Genomic DNA, 12,530 nt, shown 5'->3' with positions numbered 1-12,530 from the left:
TAAATAAATGTTGAATTCCGGAGTTTTACTTGTAACAGCTGTATTTCTACATTGCAGAATTGAAAAAGGCCTACTTTTTTCCACCACTGCATGGGGGACAGAGGGGAGTGGTTTATCATCTCTAGTCGTGGTGGGAGGCTTAAAACAGGGTTGGAAGACTCCTGCGGGAAGCCGTGCGGGGCCACAGAACGCAGCGTGGATGGAGTGATGTCCACAGTGCAGTGCAAGGAAAGGAAACAGGAGTTTGTTTACGTGTTGTTGTTGTTTTTGTTTCGAGAGATTGTATCCAACAGAAGTTCACAAATTGGAGTGTTACCGTGTTTTTGAGTTGAAGTGTACCACAGGTGTAGAGAAAGAAAAAGGGAATAAAGCCTGATTTATAAAACAGTACTGAGTACTGTAATGTGTTGTAAGCTTGTAGATTTGCCTTCAGATCTAGTTTATAGCGGCCTCCATTATGGACAAGTTATGTTTGTGATGCCCCCCCCCCCTAGAGGTTTGGGTTGCCACGCGACCCTCACACCTCTGTTGCACCGACAGACACATTGGTGTTGTTGCATTCAATGAGGCCCTTCTGCTGTGTCTGACAGCCGTGCATGTTGAATGGTTTCTGCTGTGTCGATTAATTGTCACACAAATATTGCGTTTAACGATTGAATTGTGTTTTTTATTTGCATTGAACATTGGAATGTTACAATTTGTATTTCTGTTTGCCTTTTTGGCTTCGTAATCACAAATTGCACAGGGCAGATATGACAGAGATGACTTAAATATACAAAGAAATCAATGATATTTAATACTTTAAAAAAAAAACGATCCAAAAAATGTACAAAATAGCGGAAATAGTTGATCTACAAGCTTACAACACCGTGATGTGTTGAAACGCGTTGTTGTAGATCTGCATCTTTTTGTCTAGAATGACACACCCAAACTAGGGATTGATTAATAATAATCAATTATTTCATTAAATGATTGATTATCGATTATATATTTTTATAATCGATTCAATCGATTAGTTCCATGTAACTGTTGGACGGGGAAATAAATGGACAGAAGATCGGCCAACCTTGACCCCCAGCGTACAACCACAACAACATCTATTCACAACACATGTTCCATCACGTTGTGTCACTCTATAACGACATCTATTCACAACACATGTACAATCACGTTGTGTCACTCTGGATCAGCAACACTTATTCACAACACATGTAAGCAGGAAACGTGAGAGAGTGAGAAGAACAGATATACACATATACACCGAGGTGTAGATATGTGTATTACTTACCTTCATGTCTCATTTGCCTGTGGGCTAACCAATCCAAGCCAGAAAGAAATGACGCACGCACGCACGCACGCACGCACGCACGCACGCACGCACGCACGCACGCACGCACGCACGCACGCACGCACGCACACACACACACACACACACACACACACACACACACACACACACACACACACACACCTCTCTCTTATCATAGAAAATTGCATTTGGATCAAACAGATATAGGTTCTAATGACAGTAATTGGTTTTTCAATAACTTCTGCAAGCCGTACTCATATGATCCTTTGATCATCACACATTTAGTTTTTCTCTTCCTTTCCCCACGGCCTGCTTTATCTTTATGTCTGGGTTTAATCAGGGGTGGAAAGTATTGCTGGTCAAGTACTGTACTAGAGTACAGTTTGAGGTACTTTTACTTCACTTAATCGTTTCCATTTTTAACAGCTTTAGTTAATATACTTATTAGTTACCTTCCAGATTATACAACCGATTACTTTTGAAAGATTTTGAAAAATGTGAGTACTTTTACTTTGCTACTTTAAGTATATCTTGATGACAATACTTTTGCTCCAGTCAAATGTTGAACACAGGCCTTTTATACTTGTAACTGCATATTTTTCATATTGTGGTAAAGATACTTTACCTTTAAGTAAAAACATTAAAAACAACCCAAAAACAGGACTACTTCTTCCACCACTGGTTTTAATTTCCCGTTGTGATGAATACTTTTGTCCTTGGCTATTCTAAAGGGTCTATTATTACATTCAGATCATATCTGGGAGACAGTGTTATTGGCCGACTTCCCACTTGTACACGGATGGTTCACATATCGTCTCTGTCGGTTGGAAACCTCATATGTCCAAAACGGTTACTCGTCAGGATTCAAATTCAAAAACAAAAGTAGTCGATCCACAAGCTCAAAACGCGACGCTTCGCACCACATTTCAAGCTTGCGGACCTGCTACCTTTGATGCTTTTGTGTGACGCTGTTGTGTGATCAACTAGGGCGTTGATTTACACAAACAAATGAAAGAAAAAAAGAAAAATACATTTTTCACAGAACTTACCAATTTTGGGCGTGAGGGCTGTGAGGTCCATGTGACTCCGCTGGTAGTCCTGTTGGGGGTTACCTGTGGTGAGAACAACATTTTCATGTTGAAAAATTATAATAACAATAATAACACAAAGCTTGTAAAACATTGATTACAAGCTAAACATAATTATTAGGATTGTGAAATAATCATTGGATTAATTGTGTTTGGTCCAAAATGATTGTTTTGTTTTAAACTTGAGTAAACATTACACCTGGCTGCATGCCATTATCCATGTCGCTTATACAATTTAGGCATCATACACTCTTAATCCGGCTGGTACACAATTAGTACACCTGTGACGTGACAATTACGTTGACGGAATGATGTCTATAGCACAGTTTCTTGTCGTGGGATCGGGAGACCACCAGGGTTCCGATTGGAACCTTAAAAGTCTGTAACTCTCAGAGATAAATAAGTACTTATATTTAACGGTAGATTGGGGTCCAAGATATTTAAAACATATATGGCACCTTTAACATCGACTAAACAGAACCAGAATGAAGTCACTTGTCGACACTTTGTCGGATCTTCCTCAATCTTGATTTCAAAGAGAGGCTTTGATATGAGTTCAGCACATTGACATTTCCTGCAATCTTCTGCAATTATGTGACACATTGTGTCTTCCAGGTTGACGGGGCAGGGCAGTATATCGACCGGACCGGCTGCACTAAATCCAGTTAATCCACACAGTGATTCCAAAACCCAACCTGTGAGGATATTGCATGTGGATCCCCCAAAAAAGTATTAATTGTGGTACCGATAAATAGGAAGTTAAGGTATACACTACAGTGTACTACAGCATATGTTACAGCATATTGGTTATATATATATATGGCACGATACACTTTTGTACTGAATACAAAATTATCGTCTCTATCGGGTGGTAGCCTTATATTTAGATAAGAGGTTTTTTTTCAAAGTATCAGAAGGTTGGCGTCATCAAAAGATCTGAGGGCGGCCATTGTTTAGAACGGAAACAAAAACAAAATGCATCCATGCTCACTTATAATAAGCAGGCATGGCAATACTGAACACAACAATCCCAGCACACACACACACACATGTGCCATCCTCAAATCCCTCAAATCCTCCCTCACAGTTTGGTGCAGTTCCAAAATAATTGCGATGCAGCCGAATATATACAGCAGTGGCACTTTGATGCTTCAAATCATCCCACCTTCGATGTGAACAAGTGACCCGTCTTCCTGACGCGGGCCACTGACGCGAGGGATTTTGATGCTTTCAATCTGTCAGTGCCTTAATGACCAATTTGAGCAAGGAAATTGATTCTGTGGTTACTTCAAGTCACTTCAGGGAGTGGAAATATTAATTCCCTCAATTTCTGCAACAAAGTGCATGGCTTTCCTCAATGACAGGACACAAAGCATTATTTGGCGACAGAATTTGCATTTAAATATCGCCATTTATCATCGTCTTCAAGTTTTAGACAACAATACAGGACATTCATTCAAGACAGGAAAGACTAAGTTCTTCAGACAGGCTGTTCTTGTCCGAGTTTCTATTGTCAAACTTGATTTGTGGTGATGTGACAGGTTCTATGTGGGTGAAGTTTGCCAACATTTCATTTCTGGCTATTAATCAATTCTGTAAAACTCAGAGTAAAACACACTTGTGAGCTTGAAAATGACTTACTATTACCAAGATTTATCTTGGGGATGTCAGCAGCACTGTGCAGTTGGGATTAACTTTGGTTGGCACAAGAAAGCCATTTTATTATTCCGTCGCATATCTGGGCTAAGACTGCTAATCAATGTTTCATATCAACAGTATTCTGTTATAAATATTGCATAAGCATTGGCAGTCACATTGGAAGGTAGGGTCTGTGTTTCTTGTACTGATTAACACAACTGATAAAAACATTTCAAAACTGTTTTTCAGCCATGTATGTTTATCCAAGGGATCACTTATAGAGGTTCCATGTGGGAAAACATATTTAACATGGTGATGCTAGTTTTACTGTAAATCTATGTTGAAAGGTTTACTACATGTTCACAACGTTGTGAACATGTAGGTCTGGCAGGGTTTTTGAAAATCTTTTTATAATCATACTGCTATTTTTCATCGTGGCAGCCATATGGACATACTGTACATAAATAGTTGTGTAAGGGGTCTTGTCCACTGAGGCCACTCGGCTTAAAACACTCCCAAACCAGCGATAACCAGTGGTTAAAGTTGTTATTGATCTAAATCTGAAAACCAGTTACTTTACACCACTGCCAATGGGCAGTCAAAATCTAAAGGCACACTTGTATTCATGGCAAAAAATTAAATAAATTCATAAAATTCAAATAAAAGCTACAAGCTTGTAGATCTGGACTTCATGGCACACCAGTGTACCTCGACACACTGATCTGTAACCATTCACATTTTTTGCAGTTACTTTGTCTCTAAAGTAGTCTTATACAGGTCAACAAGACATATCATTATTTGCTTGTGAGAAGCTGTGAAGTGGCAAAATGATGAGTCATGATATTGAATTGGAGTCCCTTTAGTAGCAATACGCACACACACACACACACACACACGCACACGCCACGCACACATACTGTAACTCCTGTATTCTTACTTGAGTCAAACTACAAAGGTACTGGCATCAAAATATACAGAACCAAAGTAAAAATACTTGTAAGCTCTTTTCGATATAGCCAAAGCTTACAGTAAGTGGTTAATGTTGATTAATAAATAAATATAAATGCAGATGAATGCAAATAAATGCAGATAAATCTGAAAAGATGTAACTGATGCTGTGAAATAATTGTAGTGGAGTAAAACATACAATATTTGCCTCTGAGATGTAGGGGAGTGGAAGTATTAAAGTACTGAAAATAAATGACATACTCAATTAAAGTAAAAGTCATAATTGTACTTAATTAAGTACAGCACATGATTACTTTCCACGACTCCCCAAAGTGAAAGTGGTTATTGGGTTTTATAAACATTTAATCAACGGAAAATATTAGCACAGCCTTGTGACTGAAAAATAACTACATCGGATGCATTTGGAACAGTTATGGACATACAAGGTTTCCCGACCGACAGTGACGATATATCTCCCATTAATTGGAGAGCAGTCAAGTGATGTGGGCAGGCACGCGTTGCCGGCGCGACGGCTCGTGACTGCGGGCCGCTTGACCCTCCAGATGATGATAAGGAGGTGGAGGAGGAGGAGGAGTGGCACGAGTGGAATGGCAAATGGGACTCGACGCCACTTAAAGCTGTCCGCCCTCGTGCGTGTCTACGCATACCATCTCGCACACCGCATGACTCCCTGATGTTTACGCCTGCAGATAAGGAAGGTACAAGCTGTTGCCAGACCTGGGAAGACAGGCGCGGCCGTTTTCCGCTGTCTGCCGGTGTCTCTTTCGGTTTTTAGACTGCTGGTGGATGGAAAAGAAGCTCCGCGGGGGCAAGCGTTTCCGGGAATCTGGCCGTCGCGGCATTCAGCCGCATGGGTGGAGCTTCTTTTCCATCCACCAGCTGTCTAAAAACCGAAAGAGACGCCGGCAGACAGCGGAAAACGGCCGTGCCTGTCTTCCCAGGTCTGGAAACACTGACAGAGAAGCAAGGAGAAGTCGGTGTGTTGCTCAGTAGTAGGCTATCAAGAAGCAATGAATAGTTGCAATGAATAAATGCGGGACAGTGGCAGGGAAAAAAACTCACATTATTTTACTGAGGTAAAAGTATATGCTGCGACCCACAAATGGCCGGGTTTATTCTGGCATTTGTGTTCACTTGAATAGTTATTCAAATGACATGATGACATGATAACGTACGGACATATTTGAAAACCATGTGACTGATTAGCCACAATGTAGATATATAGACCCTGATGAAAACCTTATAGGTCGATATGCATTGGTCATAATTTGTTGCCTTGCTCAAAATAAATCCTTCATATTTTTTGCCATGGAATTATTTTCTTTGCAAGTCTGTAGTCCAACCTTTTGGGAATAAAGCAGTGCTTCTTTGAAAACCCATTTTTGTTCACATGTTCCCACCTGTATCACCAAAGACTATCTATTTATAAGATTGTATAAGAAGAGACCTGATCCCTGCAGCGCTTCTTGTTTTATTCTAATATTGAAGAGTCCCGGCCCACTGTTTGGGGAAACAGATACAGTACTTGAACAAATGCCCGGTGTGTCCGCGGGCCAGACGGATGGGGGGGATCCCACTGTGACCCAGATCTGTTTTAAACGGCTTGCTCTGGGGGGACCTGATGGACAACGAGCCCCACACGACCAGAACGCCTTACAGTACCATGCATGCCACAACGCTGGCACACTGTGATGCACTGTACCATGAGGGCCTGCTGCCGCCATTCACCTCCCTTTGCCCTTGTGTGTTTGCTTTGTTTTGCTGTTGTTTTTTTACCCTATTCAATTTATATATATCTTTTTTTACTCTTCATTTCATGTATTCCTACAGTTACCCACTCACTCTCTTGACTAACTTTGTTACCTTGTTTATTTGCTTCAGAACATGCTGCCTTTATGACCTGTGAGTATGTGAAAAGTCAATAAACGTAAAAACAAAACAAATAAGTACTTTAGTTACTGTCCACCGACGATGGCATCTTGAAGAGAAGCGGGTGTCCATGGAGCATGTGAGTTTCTAACAGGGATAAGCACAGATTTATCTGATGTCTTCTTCAATACACCAGAAGTAACATCATACAAAGCTGCCATTATCCATGCCGGGAGAGGAACACAGACAGTCAGGGACGCCTCTTATAACAAGCAGCCTAAGGGGCAGAGATGGTGGCAGACAGCAAGGGACAGTGGTGGAAGAATCACAGTAAAAGGGTCAATACCACAACGTAGAAATGCTCCGTTATACAAGTAAAAGTGCAAAAGTATTGGCATCAGAATACACTTGCCAAAAGTAAAAGTGGTCATTGCAGAATGTTCCATTTCACATCGAGGTCAATATGTACAAGCTCAGAACACGACGCAAAATAGCCATTGTAGATCATCTATTTTCAAAGAGCCAAAATATAGGGCTGAAGTGGTTAAAGTTTTGTAATAATATTTAAAAATCTTCAAATGAATTAAGTAACTAAAGCGTTCAAATAATTGTAGTGGAGTAAAAAGAGCAATATTTGTTTTCAGTGTTCTCAATGTCACTCGTAGGCAGGCTTCTGAACTGTCTTCCTGTGAGACACAGGCTGCACAGACAGAAATAGTGCCATCTTATAATGAGCATTAGTGAGGACCAATTATGTTAAGTTAGGTTGACAACGTGTGATCTTTTTAGCAGCAGCCATGTTGACATGAATCATTGTGTTCATTCCTTCACAGTGTTGTTACCATTGATACTACACCGGTATATTCCAAGGTCAAACAGAGTCAGTGTTCTGCTATTGTGCATGTTGGCTCATAGGAAAGTCTGTCACTCTGCTGAATGGAACAGAGCCTTAATTAATATAATTGATAGCACTGGTGAAGAAAGTAACAATACAAAACTATTATTAGTATTGTTTCAATATGGCTGCTGTGAAAATGGTCTATTATCAGTTTTTTTAATTGATTGATTGATACATTTTTATTAGACATAAAATGCAAACAGTACAGGGTATAGTCAAGCACATTTGTCCAAAAGGAGAGCACCGAAGAAAGACCTTGCGGTCTCATTTCCATTTGGGTCCCAGGCATTCATTCACAATAACAACAATTGAGATATCTCAAAAACATTCAATCTAGAAAACCTTAAATTGTGCTGTATTTCCATCCAGAAATAATAATAACTTGAATATGTTGAATACAAAGCGTACACCACTACTTGAGACATGAATTTGGCTTCTTGTTCTTCCCAATCCCTGCCACTCTCCATTATAATGACAAACAAAATGACCCCCCCCCCCCCCCCCCCCACCCACCCTTTTCTTATTATTAGGTTTTAGCCCAGCTAGTAATTAGCACAAGGTTCTAAACATGCCAGAGTGGGTTGGTCAGTCGGTCAGTTAATTAGCACAAGGTTCTAAACATGCCAGAGTGGGTTGGTCAGTCGGTCAGTTAATTAGCACAAGGTTCTAAACATGCCAGAGTGGGTTGGTCAGTCGGTCAGTTAAAACCACTGAGGTCAGGGTTCAACTAGCCAGAGGGCCTGCATGTGTCCTTAGTTATTAAAACCCCAAAATAATCCACAATGCACTGTAACAAATTATAACAATAACAATGAATACAAAGAGAAACAAACAAGTGCACCTAAGGCTATAAACCCAAATGGAAACAAATACAAAGTAAAATGCAATGAAATAAAACAAATAGACCTTTATTAATCCCACACATCATTAGCATCCAGGAGGACAATACTTGCTGAGGAGAGTATTGTGTTGCAGAACTGGTGGTGATGTTGATTAAACCAATGGTTCTCAACATGTGGGCCGGCGCCCATTGGTGAGCCGTGAGGATGTTGCAAGTGGGCCCCCAATTAACACCAAGATTTTAAAGGATAATGATTTTAAGGATTGAAATGATAGATTATTTTAGTTATAGTAAATTAAACTATAGGCTGCTACGTTAACGAAACCAGAACCCAATTGATTGACTGATTGATTGATTGATTGATTGATTGATCACCACATGCTCTGAAAATGTGCACGGCCCAACTAGCCAATGTTACAAGCCGTGTTACAGCTGGGTCTGGGGACCCCCCAGGGACCCCCACACGGTAACTCTGTCATTTCTTGACCATTTTGGACGCAGGCCGGCTTGCCGGAACCGGGCCGACACCCTGGGTCCCGTTCCTGTGGGTCTGGAAGTTCTGGGGACCTCCCGGGGACCCCCACAGTGAGTTGCACCACTCACTTCACACGGGTGTGATTCTTTTGTCCATAAATTAATGTCCTACTTGATCACACTACAGCGTAATTTACAAGCTCAAAATGTGGCACAAAGCGCATAGCTTGTAGATCTGCTACTTTTGATGTTTTTGAACTTAATTCCTGAAATGTCACAGTTTTGGACATATGAGGTTTCCACCCGATACAGACGATAGCTGGCGCTTGATACGCAGAATAGATATGCTCAAATTGGTTACATTTCAACGAAAAGGAGAAATGTCAGGCACCACAAAGTAGGAAAATTACATCAGAGATTAATGTCTTTGCAATTATGAGCCGAGCTCATAGCTGCACTCCAGGCACTACTCACATACTCACATACTTACATACATACTACTGTACACTGTTAATTCAAGTTCACAGAGAAATACACACTTTGATGAGGGACATGCTGTGATGATGATGATGCTGTGATGTTGTGTGTTATAGGTAATATAAATGCAGCCGACTATTTCATAATATTAACCCATTGAAAGCGGGTTAGGCCATTTTAGATGTTAGCGATGGCTACTCAAAAATCTTTTGCATTTGTGCAAATCTTTGAATATCAACATACATACATACATACATACATACATACATACATACATACATACATACATACATACATACTGTATGGGGGTCTCTGGAACCTTATATATTGAGATGGGTCGGTGTCCAAATACATATCATTTTGGTGGTCCTGTAGTGACCTGCACATGAAAACGTTTTGAGCACCACTGAGATTAGGATTTAGAAGACATTTTTCAGTTTGTCTTCATCTGCTTAAGCCCTATTCGCTTTACCGTATACTTTGTGGTACGACAAATCTGAAGTCCAAATCTTCCCGTTGCCCATCTGGAAGGTTGCATCGGCTAATGTTGACAATGATGACATTTGAGAAAGTTGCAGTTTTGTAAGAGAAAAATAAATAATAATATTAACTATATTCGAAACTAAAATAGAGATGTCAGGGGTAAAGCAATGAAGCAAAATCGAGAAGAAGATAAAATGATTGTTCATTTCATTTTTCTCAAGCCAGGTATACTCTCCAAAATTGTTTGTGAGGTTGACACACACTGTGGTGTAATGCGACTGAATATCTATTCTGAAAGGACTATCTGTTACTCTGGCATATCTGTGTCTGTATCCATGCACATGTGCGTGTGCGCACACGCACACACACACACACACACACACACACACACACACACACACACACACACACACACACACACACACACACACACACACACACACACACACACACACACACACACACACACACACACACACACACGCGCGCGCGCGCGCCGGGTGCTGAGGGGCCTGGCATGGCATTACACATCGTCGCTGTCGAGCAGAAACCTTGTATCTCCATGTTTGAACTTGTGATGTTCTGTTTATGGCTGCCCTACTTTGTTGTACAAGCAGAATAAAATAAAGAAAAAATAATAATAATTGCCAATTGGCAATTCTTCTTAGAAGAGTTAGAAATACTGATTTGGACGGCATTTGTAGAATCGACCTCAGGTCTTAATGGGTTAAAGTAGCCTATATATATATATTTTACATGCAAGGTTTCCACGCACCAGTGACGATATCAGTGTCTTGTCCTCTGCACGACTCAGACAGACACGCACGCACGCACGCACGCACGCACGCACGCACGCACGCACGCACGCACGCACGCACGCACGCACGCACGCACGCACGCACGCATGCACGCACGCACATGCACGCAGTGCCTGGCATTGGCATATGACGTCTCCCCACCAGGTGCCCCTGGGGTTTTATTGATTAGAGCTAGTGTGTTGCAGGAGGAGCAGCCTGCGTGCATCATACGCTCCCATGACGTGCTTCTGTTCCACTTCACTGAAGCCACGCGCCTCTCAGTTTCGCCACACGCCGCCTTTTGACCTTGTTGACTTCATGAACAACGGTGTCGTGTCACACACAGTGGGCAGGGCAGGGATTCCCAAACCTTTCAGTGCCAGTAAGGTCCCTGAAGTAGCCATAATTATAGCCCCACACAGTGCAGCCCCCCTCCCTATTGTAAAATGGCTTAACTCCCCCGCCTCACCTGAAAGTAGTGAACATAGCTGACCTACTATAGCTCCCAACACATTGTGAGCTTGCCACACAGGGAGAGAGGACACACACGCATGCACGCACGCACGCACGCACGCACGCACGCACGCACGCACGCACGCACGCACGCACGCACGCACGCACGCACGCACGCACGCACGCACACACACACACACACACACACACACACACACACACACACACACACACACACACACACAGGCGTTTCAAATCGTGTGGCGTTTTCACAGCGATCAGTGTAATCTAATAACTTCATGAACTATTTTTTAATCTAAGTGTTCCCAAAAGCTATATAGGCTATATAGTATTAATTTTCAATGGTAGACAGTGACATGAAGATACAAAGCTGTATATACTGTAGGCTAGCATTTGTTTTCAATGGAAGCCAGAGAGATGAAGATACAATGTGACACCCGGGCCTTGTAGCTGCTACAAAATCTACAAAGCTCTACATTTCAGCTTGAGCTGGCTTTCAACTGCAGCCACTAAGGGAAAAAGAAAAAAGTGTTGTTTGACCCATTAAAACTGGGAAAGCGTTATTTTAGATTTTAGCTAAGCTTTTTTCAGAAAACTGAGTGGTTCTCAAAAATAGCAGGTATACAAGCTAAGAGCAGGAGATCTGCTATTTTTTGAAAATGTATAGATTTATTACTTTTAGCCCAAGCAAAATGTTTCCTTTTACATTTTCCTCGCTCGCTGGACACATACATACATGCTTGACGTCAACGAGCGTGTTGTTCAGATTTGTAAGCTTTGTATCTTTTGTATAGCAGCCTCCATCTCATCACAGACCCATTTGTTTAATTCGGAGATGCACAGAGGTGCCCTCTTTCTGAAGCTTTGCCCACGCTCACTCCTCGACGCTCCTTGGGGGATAGCATTGAAGAGCTGTAATGCAATCGCTCTCTTGCTACTTAGCCATTAGTCATGGCATCTTTTATCAGGAAGCTGTGAGTAAGCCGGTGTTATTTTACAGCCATTTCGGGCTTTTGTCTCCTTAGCTTCAATGGTGGAAAGTGAAGTATATTTACTCAAGGCCAAGGGCTGTATTTAGGTACAATTTTGAGGTACCTTTACTATAGTTCAGAGGAAAATGTTTTACTAATTTTTTTATTTACTACAATAGTTACTTTGCATTATTAGTACAAAACACACATTATACATGCACTCAAATATAAAGCTTACGATA

The 12,530-nt window shown here is 41.4% G+C and overlaps 1 protein-coding gene across 1 annotated transcript in view; it reads right to left on the bottom strand.

The window, feature by feature from the left end:
- Positions 1–12,530, bottom strand: part of LOC306937073 (shisa family member 6) — a gene marked incomplete at both ends in the record, with an annotated part of 106,777 nt that overhangs the window by 13,172 nt on the left and 81,075 nt on the right. The window contains 2 exons of the mRNA XM_079520745.1: positions 1,289–1,312; positions 2,359–2,421. Of these exons, the coding sequence (XP_079376871.1) occupies positions 1,289–1,312; positions 2,359–2,421 (87 nt within the window). The remainder of the gene's footprint in view (positions 1–1,288; positions 1,313–2,358; positions 2,422–12,530) is intronic.

The sequence above is a fragment of the Electrona antarctica genome (genome assembly GCF_951216825.1).
Source record: "Electrona antarctica genome assembly, chromosome: 14".
NCBI lineage: Eukaryota > Metazoa > Chordata > Actinopteri > Myctophiformes > Myctophidae > Electrona > Electrona antarctica.
Note: the sequence above shows the minus strand (reverse complement) of the source record. Positions and strands in the feature narration are given on the sequence as shown.